At 41.5% G+C, this 14,934-nt stretch overlaps 2 protein-coding genes across 3 annotated transcripts in view; one reads left to right on the plus strand and one right to left on the minus strand.

The window, feature by feature from the left end:
* LOC128693212 (low density lipoprotein receptor adapter protein 1-B) overlaps positions 1-12,533 on the minus strand; it is a 32,861-nt gene extending 20,328 nt beyond the window's left edge. The window contains exon 1 of the mRNA XM_053782713.2: positions 12,299-12,533. Within this exon, the coding sequence (XP_053638688.1) occupies positions 12,299-12,347 (49 nt within the window). The 5' untranslated portion in view covers positions 12,348-12,533. The remainder of the gene's footprint in view (positions 1-12,298) is intronic.
* A 1,432-nt stretch (positions 12,534-13,965) lies between these two features.
* The window catches only part of LOC128693215 (SET and MYND domain-containing protein 4), a 128,250-nt gene continuing 127,281 nt past the window's right edge, over positions 13,966-14,934 (plus strand). Inside the window, exon 1 of one of the 2 annotated variants that reach the window (XM_053782716.2) lies at positions 13,966-14,123. The gene's annotated coding sequence lies outside the window, so the exon portion shown is untranslated. The remainder of the gene's footprint in view (positions 14,124-14,934) is intronic. The other variant, XM_070089306.1, reaches the window with a different exon arrangement.

Genomic DNA, 14,934 nt, shown 5'->3' on the forward strand with positions numbered 1-14,934 from the left:
GAGTCAGGACTAGACCCAACTGTTAAGCCTGGATAAACAATAACGAAGACGACGTAAAAGACAACAGGGACTCTGCGGGTGCTGACTGCAACTTACTGGAAGCATATCAACTTGCAACGACTGGATATGGTTCAGGGACACGTTGCTGCAAAGGCGACGCAAACGCACACCGCAAGCACTTCAGCCCTAAAACGCACAAAGACAGCTCTACGGCAATGGCACCTTTAAGTTATGTGAATTTTTAAGCAAGTCAGATAATTTATTTGTATTGTGGTGGAGGCGCCGGATCATACAACGATTGAAAAAGATTTACATCATTGTGAGGACGTCTGAGAGTATCTGCTAAGTATGTAGTCCAATAGTCATGATATGCTTCAAGTCTGTCAAGTTGTCACTGTCTTCCAGTACACGTTCAAAGCTGGTGTGTTTGTCGCGAGGTGGAGAGATTCACTGATAGCAAATTCGTCCCACCTCACCCCCCAACACCCAACGTAATGCACGATTCTGGATACGTTGAAATTTTAGTGCGTTTGTCTTGGCGATTAACGTCAGAGCGAGTGGAAAGTAAGAGTAGAGGACGAATGAGTGCTTTGTAAAGATGTAGTTTTCTCTTGGGACTGGCTCCTCGCAGCTTATATAACCTTGAGAGTGCAGTTCCCGCCTGTGTGGTCTTTGCAGTAATGTGAGATTTTAGGTTCAGTGTGTGGTCGAGGGTAACACCAAGGACAACTGTCGAGAAGGAGCGTGGGATGGGGGTACGGGAGGTGCTTGTTTTGAGTTCGACAGGAGTGGGGACATCACGCATTCTATGGAAGTAAGTGATTTTTGACTTATTTGGGATGGTTTTGATTCGCCATAATAATTCCCAGGCGGTAATCCTGTCGACCTCTCTGTGTTCTGCGTGCAAGGAAACGAAAGTTTTCATGTGTTGTGAGTTGAGTGATGTCTGCGTAAGAAAGGGTAAGTGTGTTTGGGTAAAGAGGTTCAGGTAAATCATTCGTGTAGAGTATATATAGGGTGGGAGACAGGACAGAGCCTTGGGATACACCCGCTTTTAATGTGAAATAGTCAGAATATATATCTCTGAACCGTATACGCATCTTTCGGCCATCTAAAAAGTGACATAATAATTTCATCATATTTATAGTTAATTCAAAGGATGTGCAAAGTTTGTATTTTAATCCTTCATGCCAAACAGTGTCAAAAGCTTTCTCTACATCTTTGGCGACAAGGGCGGAGGTACAGTTCTGGGCTTTATTGATACGTACATAGTTCAGGATTATATTCAAAACGTCTTGGGTAGATCGTTGTTGTCGGAAACCGAATTGTCTTTCAGTAAGCAAGTTGTGTGTCTCTAGGTGGGTCCTGAGTCGCATATTTACAAGTCGTTCAAAGGTCTTACCCAAAATTTCAAGGAGGCTAATAGGTCTATAGTTCTTGGGGTCAGTCAAGTCTTTCCCAGGTTTTGGTACGAGACATGCAGTTGCAGAATGGGGGGAAATAGCCAGATGCAAGAGAGGCATTAAAGAGGTCAGTGATAGCAGAAGCAACAGAGAGTGGAAGGTGAAGAAGGACTGAATGTGACAGACCTGAAGCACCTGGAGCTTTTTTAGGAAGGTGTGTTAGTAAGGAGTGAACATCATTAACAGTAAAAGGAGAGTTTAGAGGATGCGTGGAAGATAGGGTGTTTAGGTTTATGATTGGATCAGGATTGGTTAAATCTTCATGGTTGGATACCCATCTCTCTATGTCTAATGTATGTGCTATGACAGCTTGGTCTGGTGGATGTGGGTGGAAGATGTTTTCCCATATGTCTTTGAAAATATGTACCGCTTCAGCAGGGTCAGAGATCTGTCTGTTGTTGCTGTTTGTGTGTCTAAAGGTTGTGGATCGAGGGGTGCCAAGGCAAGAAGACTGGCGGTTATATAGGTGTCAGTGGATAGGGACGGGCAGCAGACGAGGGCATAGTCACTGGTAGGCGGGATTCCCCAGTGGAAGTAGGTCCTTCTAGGTCTTCCTATTATGTCCTAGAATCTGTATTGATAAAGCCACTGGATGGCGAAACGTCTACAATAAAGATATCCAGATGTTGCACATGTGTCTTAACTTTCATATTGTCGGTATTTTATACCGTTCTTGCACAAGACATATGCAACAGTTAGACAACTTTATTCCGAAACGTTTCGCCTACACAGTAGGCTTCTTCAGTCGAATACAGAAAGTAGGCAGGAACAGTAGAGATGTGAAGACGATGTAATCAGTCCATCACCCTTGAAGTCGTAGAATTTGAGATTGTCAGTCCCTCTGCCTCAAGAGTGATGGACTGATTACATCGTCTTCACATCTCTACTGTTCCTGCCTACTTTCTGTATTCGACTGAAGAAGCCTACTGTGTAGGCGAAACGTTTCGGAATAAAGTTGTCTAACTGTTGCATATGTGTCTTACCTAACAACCTGTCGGTATTGTATACCATTTTGATGTTCACACTGCAGGTATACACAATAGTCGCAGATGGGAAGTTGAAGTAAAAGCGCAATTCAAAATATGTTCAAAATAACAGCTTCAACTTTAACTTTTCAAAAAGAAACTTAGTTCAGCATTAGTGCTGACTAGTGGAACTACTACTAAATATCTAGTGACTTAATTTAACCTAACACTGCGAGTTTAATGCATAAAAAATTTTATAAGGCCAGACTACTAGGTTGGCAATATTTCTATAGTGGAACAACCTGACAAGTACCGTAGCGTAAACATTTTGACGTAAAAGTTGATTAATTTATATCTAGTGCTAAGTGTTCAGTTGGTGTTGGTAAGATACCTGGAAGTATTAGGTCCAACATAAATTTATGCATGTTAAGAGTTTACAAAGCTTTGGCGTAATGGTAACTACGACTTACAGGTCACGTGGATGTATATATATACATATATAAATAAAAAAAAGGGGTGGTTAGAATAGTGAAGGATTAAATTCAAGGTCAGGAAGTGGGCGGGATGATGGAACCAGTGAAAGAATCAGTCAAGAGTGGATGCCCACTCCACCCCATTCTGTCCGCCCACTGTGAGGGTTACCAAGTACACGCCACCCCCTCTCCCTGCCAACGGAGGGGAACCAAGTACACCCCCCCCACCCTTAAAATTAGGAATATCACTTGGGCGAATGGGTCGAGTAGGGCTAATTTGTGGATCAAACCTATATTGCAGTGCTGCTGATGTTCTTTCCTCTCAATGCCTCGACACCTAGACATTTATCACCACCACAGTGCGTTAAACCCAAAAATCTCATTTGACATTAAACCAGCTACAACTACAGCATTAAAGGCCTCCATTATATTTTTAAAAGTATTATCTGTGTTACAATTGACAAGTGACCTAGATACGTGAAGCACATTACAGCTAACGTCATTGTGTAGCTGAACAAGCTGTACCCAAACTTCTCAGCGTTCCCAGGACACCCCTGGCAAGACTGCCAAGACCAAACCCGATACACTCATCACTGACTTGACAGCCCGGACCCCCCCCCCCCCTTTTCAACACCTTGACAAAGCAACCAGGAAGAAATTTATTTCAAAAGTCTTAAAAGTGATGCAGATTCTTCAAGCCCATTGCATGCCCAGTATACTGTTGCTAGAGTTAATCCTCCCAGTTCAGTTCCTAGTCTCGTTATCTCTCGGGATGTTCTCTCCCATTCATCTATAGTAACCTTCCTAACGCAGGAAGGGAGGGCGGGAGGTTGAGCGGGATCTGCCTACACCTATCTAGTCACGTCCACACCTGCTCCTGTCACAAGAATAAACATGCATTACCGTTTACAAGATGCAATGCTTCCAATAAGTGATGCAACTAATTTAAGCTCATTTACCCATGGCCCGCATATATCTGTACTGACCAAAAATGCGGGAGGAGAAAGCAACTGGCTAGCACCGCCCCACGCCTCCCCCTTTAAACCCCCCACACAAAGGATCCTAGACTGACAGGTTACATTGCTATTTCAAATTGTTGACCTGGTATCACTAAGTTGTTGGTATTAAAACAAACGGATAATGTAAAAAATACTTCCGGGAATAAAATACCAACTTTAACCAGCATCTGCTAAATTATATCATTAAATCGTGAATATAGAAAACTCCCCTGAAAGTTTGTTACTCCAAGCACCCCGGAAATTATAAAACAAAAGCAGAGGCTTCAAGCTCTTAATATAATCCAGTCAATTGCACGCCACAAGCTACACAAGGTGAGGTGATGGTAGGAGCAAATGTAAACATGCGGCTGTTGGGGAAGATGAGTGCCAGATGTTTGAGTGCCAAACAACCACGTCTTGCCGAACCTTTCACAACTGGCTCGCCGTTAAGTTCCTTGCCCTGGGGCAACAACTCTAATCAGTACTGTCGCTAGGGCATACCAAATTTTTTATCTTGCGTTATTTTGAGCACCTTCCAACGGCGTTATACTGTTGACGAAATTTCAATAGGCAATGCAGTAGACTGCAAATTAAGACGTTAAAAAAAATTCCTGACCACGAACATACAGTTCATTCGATATTTGTAATTAAAATGATTCAGTGGGTTCAACCACTTTCTAATTAACCAGAGGTCTGCGAACATTTTTGGGGCATTACCAAAAACTAATTTTTATACAGCGAAATTAACCATTAGACAGTCTACACAATCCGGGAAAAAACAAGGAGCATTCATATTTAAAAGTCATACAAGCTGAAAAGTATGTATTATACGCGATAAAGCGATTTAAATATAAAACTAAAATAAAATGAAAAATAAACTGCATGGCATATAAAATAGTAAAACTTAATAAAAAATCTCATTAGGGAACTAAATTTCACTGAAAAAAAAATGACTTCAGGTTTTCGAGAAGCCTAAAGAAACTAAAAATTATTTCTTTGAAAAAATACGGCTTACGTAATTTCTCGTTAAATAAATTTGTGCAATTTTTATTTTACGTTTATGAGCCTTCATTACCCGAGATTTTAATTTTTACCCCATTTGGGGTAATTTATCCCACCTAGTGACTAGACCATGAAATTTTTTATAAAGGGAGAGAATGGGTTGCCTCAATACAACTAATGATGGAACTTAATTTAGTCGGTACTAAATTTAATCTTGCAGGTAAACTTACCAACGTGTTACACAGTACAAGGCTTGGCAACTCTTGTAATGACGTCCCGACAACTACGTCGTTACAACCTCCACATAGGAATATTCTTTTAAAAAGTTTAAAAACTTGCACGTATGAAGAGTTAAGGCAAGCCTATATTATTTCAGTTTTATATTTTTGAACACGCATTTAACACCGGGTGCAAGATATAGTCTACTATGCAGTTAGCAACAGTAGGCAGGACAAGAAAAGGCATCGTGTAAGATGTTAAATGCCGTAATATTTACCTGTTACTAAGCAACTTACCACTGATTTACCTATGCTGGGGGAAAACTCGCCACTTAAGCTCGTTACACCTATCTTCATACACTTTGTGTTTTTAATTAAATCATGAGTTATCCTAGGCAATTTATACGTTAAACTGTATGGTAATTATACTTTTGTACTTTTACATGAACTAACTTACTCTTAAGCACCACCGCAATTTAGCGGTACCATTCCTCCCCCCCTCCCCCCTCACAACCAAGCTGAACCTTATGCAGATGGCAGACCCCTCAACCCCGATCACCAAACAATAAGACCAGAATGAAAACTAGGAAGACGAGTTACAAAGAATGATTAACGAGGCAAGCGCATTTTTGCAATTCATATAACCCCCAAACACTAAGATAACACTGCATAAAAAAAAAAGTAACCATGTTAATGTGCGACACAGAAATACGGACGAAAACGTACATTAACAATGGGAATCTCGAAAATACACCAACCATTACACAAAAATCACGTGCATATCAATACTAAACTTTACCCTAGTCTGCTTAGTGTTCAAACTTTAACAGCATGAGTTGTTTAATTAGGCAAGGCTAGTCAGGAAACTGGACAATCGTTTCCTGGCGTGGGACTTGAGTTATATGATGACCCGCCACTGAAGCTTTTGATCACTGAGATGCCTTCCTGGAGTTTTACCTGGAGTTTACCTGGAGAGAGTTCCGGGGGTCAACGCCCCCGCGGCCCGGTCTGTGACCAGGCCTCCTGGTGGATCAGAGCCTGATCAACCAGGCTGTTACTGCTGGCTGCACGCAAACCAACGTACGAGCCACAGCCCGGCTGGTCAGGAACCGACTTTAGGTGCTTGTCCAGTGCCAGCTTGAAGACTGCCAGGGGTCTGTTGGTAATCCCCCTTATGTATGCTGGGAGGCAGTTGAACAGTCTCGGGCCCCTGACACTTATTGTATGGTCTCTTAACGTGCTAGTGACACCCCTGCTATTCATTGGGGGGATGTTGCATCGTCTGCCAAGTCTTTTGCTTTCGTAGTGAGTGATTTTCGTGTGCAAGTTCGGTACTAGTCCCTCTAGGATTTTCCAGGTGTATATAATCATGCATCTCTCCCGCCTGCGCTCCAGGGAATACAGGTTTAGGCACCTCAAGCGCTCCCAGTAATTGAGGTGTTTTATCTCAGTTATGCGCGCCGTGAAGGTTCTCTGTACATTTTCTAGGTCGGCAATTTCACCTGCCTTGAAAGGTGCTGTTAGTGTGCAGCAATATTCCAGCCTAGATAGAACAAGTGACCTGAAGAGTGTCATCATGGGCTTGGCCTCCCTAGTTTTGAAGGTTCTCATTATCCATCCTGTCATTTTTCTAGCAGATGCGATTGATACAATGTTATGGTCCTTGAAGGCGAGATCCTCGGACATGATCACTCCCAGGTCTTTGACGTTGGCGTTTCGCTCTATTTTGTGGCCAGAATTTGTTTTGTACTCTGATGAAGATTTATTTTCCTCGTGTTTACCATATCTGAGTAATTGAAATTTCTCATCGTTGAACATCATTGTTTTCTGCAGCCCACTGAAAGATTTGGTTGATGTCCGCCTGGAGCCTTGCAGTGTCTGCAATGGAAGACACTCGTGCAGATTCGGGTGTCATCTGCAAAGGAAGACACGGTGCTATGGCTGACATCCTTGTCTATGTCAGATATGAGGAGGAACAAGATGGGAGTACTGTGCCTTGTGGAACAGCTTTTCACCGTAGCTGCCTCGGACTTTACTCTGTTGACTACTACTCTCTGTTCTGTTAGTGAGGAAATTATAGATCCATCGACCGACTTTTCCGTTATTCCTTTAGCACGCATTTTGTGCGCTATTACGCCCTGGTCACACTTGTCGAAGGCTTTTGCAAAGTCTGTATATATTACATCTGCAGTCTTTTTGTCTTCTAGTGCATCTAGGGCCTTGTCGTAGTGATTCAATAGTTGAGAGACAGGAGCGACCTGTTCTAAACCCATGTTGCCCTGGGTTGTGTAACTGATGGGTCTCTAGATGGGTGGTGATCTTGCTTCTTAGGACCCTTTTAAAGATTCTTATGATATGGGATGTTAGTGCTATCGGTCTGTAGTTCTTTGCTGTTGCTTTACTGCCCCCTTTGTGGAGTGGGGCTATGTCTGTTGTTTTTAGTAACTGTGGGACGACCCCCGTGTCCATGCTCCCTCTCCATAGGATGGTAAAGGCTCGTGATAGGGGCTTCTTGCAGTTCTTGATGAACACGGAGTTCCAAGAGTCTGGCCCTGGGGCCGAGTGCATGGGCATGTCATTTATCGCCTGTTCGAAGTCATTTGGCGTCAGGATAACATCGGATAGGCTTGTGTTAACCAAATTCTGTGGCTCTCCCATAAAATAAATAATTTTGATCTTCGACTCTCAGTCTGGTTAGCGGCTTGCTAAACTGAGTCATATTGGGACTTGAGTAGCTCACTCATTTCCTTGCTGTCATCTGTGTAGGACCCATCTTGTTTAAGTAGGGGCCCAATACTGGACGTTGTTCTCGACTTTGATTTGGCATAGAAGAAATACTTTGGGTTTCTTTCGATTTCATTTATGGCTTTTAGTTCTTCCCGCGATTCCCGACTCCTATAAGATTCCTTTAGCTTAAGTTCGATGCTTGCTATTTCTCTGACCAGTGTCTCCCTACGCCTTTCAGATATATTGACCTCTTTTAGCCGCTCTGTTCTTTTCCGTCGCCTGTAAAGGAAGCGCCTGTCTCATTCTATTTTACATCTACTCTTCCTTTTTCTTAGATGAATAAGCCTTGTGCATACATCGAGTGCCACAAAGTTAATCTGTTTTAGGCATAAGTTGGGGTCTGTGTTGCTCTTTTAAAATTATTTTTTCTCGTTTCATGCTAAGTGATTAACAATACTTTAAATCTAAAGTTCATTTAATTCACTTAACTAAACTTTAAAATGCTAGTTAACCTGAGTTTGGATTAGAATTTTAAATAGTTTCTGCCATAGTTTTGATCTTTCATGAATATGGGGGCTTAGGGAGTGGCTGTTAGGTTGGAAGGAGGGAGCTACGAGACTTAAGCATTGTTATTTTTATTTGAAATCTTTATGAGTGGGTTTAATGGAATATTAAAGCGGGTTCAAGCGCCCCTTGCCCCAAGCCCCCCCCCCCTCGGCGACGCCCCTGAGTATTAGGAAGACCGCCTGAAAAAATTATACTCATTATGCAGCATAAAAAAGCACAATACCGTGACTGGAACGATACACAAATAACCCGCACATAGAAGAGAGGAACTTACAACCATTAGGACCGAAGTCGGACCGAAACGTCGTCGTAAGCTCCTCTCTTCTATGTGCGGGTTATCTGTGTAACAAATTATATTACCATATTTAATGACAAATATGTTAGAGAAATTATACGAAAGGCAAGCTTAAATTCCTACTTTAAGGAGTAAAACAGCTTTCCAATTTGAAGGATGAGAGTGGTGGGAGAACAGAATACATTAATAGGTGAAGGGAAATGACTCGCTTAATTCTGAGCAATTTAGTGATATTTCTGAACCTTAGCTACGAAAGGATTCACAAAGGCAATGACAAACTTTTAGGATACTATAACCAACATGTAAATGAACCTTAGTTAAAAAAAAAATACGGAAAAAAGATACTCATTCTAGCAAGGGGAGATGGAGAGCGGATTAAATGAAGTAAGGTAACAAGGGTTATCCTAGGTTCTCTACACATATGCTGCTATGTATGATAATTCTATGTAACTATTTGTGTATACCTGAATAAACTAACTTACTTATGAAGGGTAAAGGAAGGTGCGGGTATAGGCTAGGGTGTTTAGGGAAAACGTTGAATGTAGCTTTCAAATTTAAAAGTGCTCTGACCATGCACATTCAGCACTATTAGAAAGGAAATATTTAAATATATTAAAATGAAAAGTCACCAGGTTACAGTAACCAGGGAAAGATGTTACTGGAGGGAGGGAGGGAGGATGGTGTTGCGAGGGCAGTGATGGGAGAGGGAGGGAAAACTGCACGTGATCACCAGCTGATCACGTGACCTTCAAGCTAGCCTCCCTTACCTTCCGTACCTAACAGACTTCAGAGCATTAAATTACTACCAAGGAGTTGAAACTTTTTACCGTCAGTTCTACCAGCGTTGTCAGTGTTTACATCGACTTTCACACGTGCCAGGGAGGGAGAAAGGGGAGGTTGAACATTATACCTAAAGTTACTTCCATTTACCACTAATTTCGCTAGTTTGAGGTCATCCCCTCTTCACTTTCCCCGTCCAGCCTGCACACCTCTTCCAGGAATTTCCCGCTACCCAGTCACAGACCAATGACAGGTGACAACAGGCCAATTCATAAAACCCTCACTGGAGTTTGTCTGACTTGGACCATTAACTAAGTTACTGGTCTTCGAAGTTTGTCCAAGTGCAGGTTATTTATGATTTTTTACATTCACGGTGTAGTGCCTGAGCCATTGCTAGAATGTCTAGGACTATGCTGATAGAGGTCTTAGTGTGTGAGGGGAGGAGGGGAGGTCTAAGAACTTGGTAAGGAAAGCAAGATTTGACAAGATGTGTGAATTCATTAAAGTTCAGAAAACATGATTGCTAAAAGCTTATAAAAAAAGGTAAATTGGTCTTAAAATGAGACAAAAGTTAAGAAACATTATTAGTATTTTATAAATTAGGGCAAGAAAATGAACAGACTAATGCAACATAACTGCATAAATGAAACTTTGTTCAATCCCATACGACATGCCTGCTGAATTCTACATATAGGGATATAAATTATGCCAAACTGACAGCCAACATGAATTGCTAATTTTAGTGAAAAAAATAGTTGCATCAGAAATTATAAATGAAAGCCCTTTAACAAGACCCAGTTTAAATTAAGCAGCATAGACTGCAAAGAATTTAATTAGAAAACTATAAAGCTTAAATCCCCTGTATCAAATCTTGGAGATTTGTTAATGGGAAACAGGAATAAAGGAGAATGGTGCTGAAAATATTTAAAAACTCTACAATGGATTATAGTTAAATTTGAGTTTGGTTTTGAGAGAGCATTCATTAGATCTACTGCAGTGCTCCTATATTTATAAATCATAGTCTGAAGACAAGGAAGACTTACTGACGATATTTACTCTGGGTCTTTCCAAGTCAGGTTCTTGACAGAATTCTGGTGTTGTGTCGTCCATAAGTCGACACTTTCAGGATTAGCCAAGATACCCAACTGTCATTTGATACCTTTACCAAAATGATCTAGTGACAAATTGGAGAGGGACGGGGAGGGGGATGTGAAGGAGCTCTTGTCATGTATAGGAGAAAAATGTTCTTAAAATGAAAAGCTCCCAGCAAAGGGTTGAAAAATAAGGAAAAAAAATGTGTTAGGAAGTGTTAATGATCAAACGCTAAAGCCGTAGGAGACAAAATACTTGACAAATTAGAAAATTTTAATTCAGCACAAGGAAAACTCCAGTTCCTGGTATAAAGATACTCTGCATTACACGCCACTCATTCAAGGGGGCCACATGAAGGCAAAGGATGGGAAGGCTGGTTTATCAGGTGATCCACTGCGAGGCCTGGTCATGGACCGGACCGCGGGGGCGTTTAACCCCAGGAACACCCTCCAGGTACACCCTTCGTACTCTCTCCCAGAGAATCTCCAAGTCACTCAGGCGCTCGGGCTACGGCCCGTGTGCCAGAAATGGCTCAAATGGAGCAGGGCTTTTACGAGTCGAGAGCCTCATACTAGCGAGAACAGATTCAGATTCCAGATTTAACCAACCCTGACTACTGCACTAGCGCCTAATCCCAATGAGGTCTGCCACTTTTCCCACTCGCAGAGGAGTGTCTAGTACACGACTCCCACCACCATCATACACAGGCCCGAAGACACTACAGGGTGTCTGCAACAACTAACTTATTGATATACCACTTGTGCTGAAGGCTCGCCATGACCTTGTAGGGCTGTAAACGGTACTACACTAGACACAAAGAATGAAACTTCTTCCGGAGCCAAGTCGAACCAAAACTTCAGAGGATGAATATCATACTCTTCTGAATTGTCAGCTTGAGAGAGGGCAATGAGGATTCAATCAAGCATTTTAATTATAAAGATCCGGGTTCCGAGTTTTGGCGATAACTTCCTGAAAATGTCAATTAAGACTGGTTATCACTTCGTGCAAACTTATGAAAAATTAATCTAAACTTAAAAACTGCCTTACACCTGCAGTGGTAAATATGGGACTGGAGTGTATTTACATTTAATTCATTTTTTCCCACGTTGGCTAAGCGTCAATATTTGTCTAACATCTCCAAAAATAATTGGCACGAGAAATGTGTAGAGGTATAGTTTATTTTCAGCAATATAAAATTTATTATCGTTAAGACTCGCGACAAAAAAGACCGGAATAGGATTGCATTCTGTATGAAGATAGGCCTATCCTAGTCCGGTAGCCGCGAGTATAGCGATAAGTTTAAACTTATTTAAATAAAAAAAGAAGGGGGTAAACCCGGAGGGGTTTTATAGCACCTGGAAGGCTTTCAGACATTCATGTAACCTTGTACAAGGTCAGATCTTTATTGCGCATAATGATTCTGCAGTAAAACAGGAATTGTGGCGAGAATGAAGACATAAGGCCACTGCCACCAGCAGTGCCAAATAACTGGTGGTGCCAGAATTCTTGACAGGTTGGCCACCATCCCACGTGTGTGCAATAAACAACCTCGCTTATATCACACTTCATACTGATAACATTAGCAAGATAAGCCTTCCTATGCTGATAATCTGCTGCAAGATGATAGGCTATATATACGTGCCAAAGTTACAAATTCAACATGCAATAGTTAAAATGAATAAAGAGAAAAGTTTTGAGAGTAAATACAAATAACTCACTCTTGTGTTTGCTGGCTCCATTAAAGAGAGCTCTAAGTAGGGACGACATCACGAATATCACCACCACCAGGATACGTTGCAGGGGGGGGGAGGGTAAACCTAGAGCGGTTAGTCTTTAACACTAATATAAAATGAGGTATATTTAAGGTTGCTAGATCCACAAGCGTCGACGCGTCAGGAAACACACGAGAGTACAACCCCCTACAGCTGACACAGCTCTACTGATCCACTCTCTTGACAACCCGCCAAACGTTGTACTCGATGCCACACCTTCACCGCTCCTACAATAATATATTCATTTTTCCCGAAACAGTACGCTTCTGCGAACTATTCCTTTATCTCTTTCATTATTATATCACCGAAATCTGATAATCGCAAATAAAAAAACAATGTCTTGGAAAGTTTATTAATTATATGATTTTTGTCCATGCTATTACTGGCAACTTGTCCACCAGCTGGTCGATGTAGACAGCGGCGCCTGAACAGGCATGCGCGCTGCGCTTTAAACCAATAAAAAAAATCTTTTAAATCTTCCACCTCAAGGTATATACAGAGAGATGTGTCCCGCAGTTTATTTACACTGAGACTGTACTTTCTTTTCTATTTTGGCATCAGGGGATATTAGTATACAAGTTAATTAAGGTTTAATGGTCAAGGTGTTGTCGAATGACTGTACAACTAACAGATTTAAATCCCTGTTCAAGGTTTAAAGGATGCTTCAATTAAACATGAAGGTGAACTGCATCATTAATGACCCTCGCGCAGGTCACTGTCCACCGACTTTAAATGTAATTAAAAACTATATACCATAAATGTGCTCAACTCTCAATTTATATACACAGAAATTGCTTGAATTTTATTTTAGGGATTAAGGTATTGTTTGTTAGTTTAAAAATGAAATGCATCTGTCATGGCTCGTGTGTATTGTTAAGCCTGAAGACTAACACACTAAGTTCCTCCGATTTCTTTTTTTAAATTTCATTTATGTAAATTTACTACAGGTCAGAGGATCATAAAAAGCACGTTCATTAGTTTCATATTTATATTGACGAGATATTTGGCTAGCTCAGCAAGCTTCTTCAGTCACAGTACAGAGGCAAAACATAAGAACATAAAAAAGTAACACTGAAACAGGCCTACTTGCCCATACTAGGCAGGTCCAACTCACATCCACCCACACCCACTCATGCAAAAATAAACAAATGAAGTATAATGCGATCCCTTATTTTTCCATCGTGTAGGTATTTTATACCATTTATCTTCACCCATTCATGTACACCTGTCCGTCTTATTTTCAGAGCCACCTAAGCTTCTCTCTTCAGTGACGCTCCACAACTCTTGTTCCCGAACCAGTCCCTATCTGTCTTCTCTGAACCTGAAGTTTTCAATTTTCAACCCATTGCTGCGAGTCCTGTCTTGGTTACATATTTTGAGCACGTTATTTAAGCAAAATAGGACTCGCAGCAAAGGGTTCAAACTGGAAAAATTCATATTTAGAAACAATACAGGACGACACACAGGTGCGAGCTGAACAGTCTCGAGTACCTTCAGTGAGTAAAAGTTTCCATACAAGTGACTTTTTCAATACTAATATAGAGTCATCTAAGAAAAAATATTTATAGTGGCGGGGGTCAGGTGACAAGCTGTGAGAGGGTAGAAGTGGTAGTAGTAGTAATAGTACAACTGAGGTGAGGTGATAAATGGTTTAAAAAAGTAGAGGTGAGGTGGGTTCGAGAAGGATCTATCAACAGTGGAGTAACTAGTAAAGTGCTTCCTGGTGTAGACGTGACGTTCCTGGCTGGTGTCATCTCATCGCAGTGTCCAGGTAAGGTAGTAAGCGGTTTGTTAAGACTCTGGAAATGCTTTAGAAATTTACAAAAATCTGGTTTCTGTAGAATTTCCATAACCTTAGGTTATGAAGAGTTTTTTGAGAGGTAAGTATTTGAGAATCCTGCAGGCACGTGTTGAGTGAGACATGTGGTTTGTGGTATATGATGTGCTGCTGGAGTGTGAGCAAGGTAACATCTCTGAAGGTATTCAAGGGACATTAGTTAGCTGAACTTGGGTTTTGAAGGTGGGAATTGCATTGGGGCGGGGTTGCTGCGGTTTGGTGGGTCACTTGTTTTGTAAGAACATAAGAACGAAGGAACACTGCAGAAGGCCTACTGGCCCATGCGAGGCAGGTCCAAGTCTCCTACCGGCTTAAGCCAATGTACCCAACCTAGTCAGGTCAGGTCACATTGACTTAAGGGAGGAACACGGCAACCGACCTGGTTGCACAAGCTATCAGGTCCAACTCACACCCACCCACATCCACTCATGTATTTATCCAACCTATTTTTAAAGCTACACAACGTTCTGGCCTCTATAACTGTACTTGGGAGTTTGTTCCACTCATCCACAACTCTATTACCAAACCAGTACTTTCCTATATCCTTCCTGAATCTGAATTTTTCCAACTTAAAACCATTGCTGCGAGTCCTGTCTAGGCTAGATATTTTCAGCACACTATTTGCATCCCCTTTATTTATTCCTGTCTTCCATTTATACACCTCAATCATATCCCCCCTAATTCTACGTCTTTCTAGAGAGTGCAGATTCAGGGCCCTTAGTCTATCCTCATAGGGAAGGTTTCT

Source organism: Cherax quadricarinatus, chromosome 28, assembly GCF_038502225.1.
Source record: "Cherax quadricarinatus isolate ZL_2023a chromosome 28, ASM3850222v1, whole genome shotgun sequence".
Lineage (NCBI taxonomy): Eukaryota > Metazoa > Arthropoda > Malacostraca > Decapoda > Parastacidae > Cherax > Cherax quadricarinatus.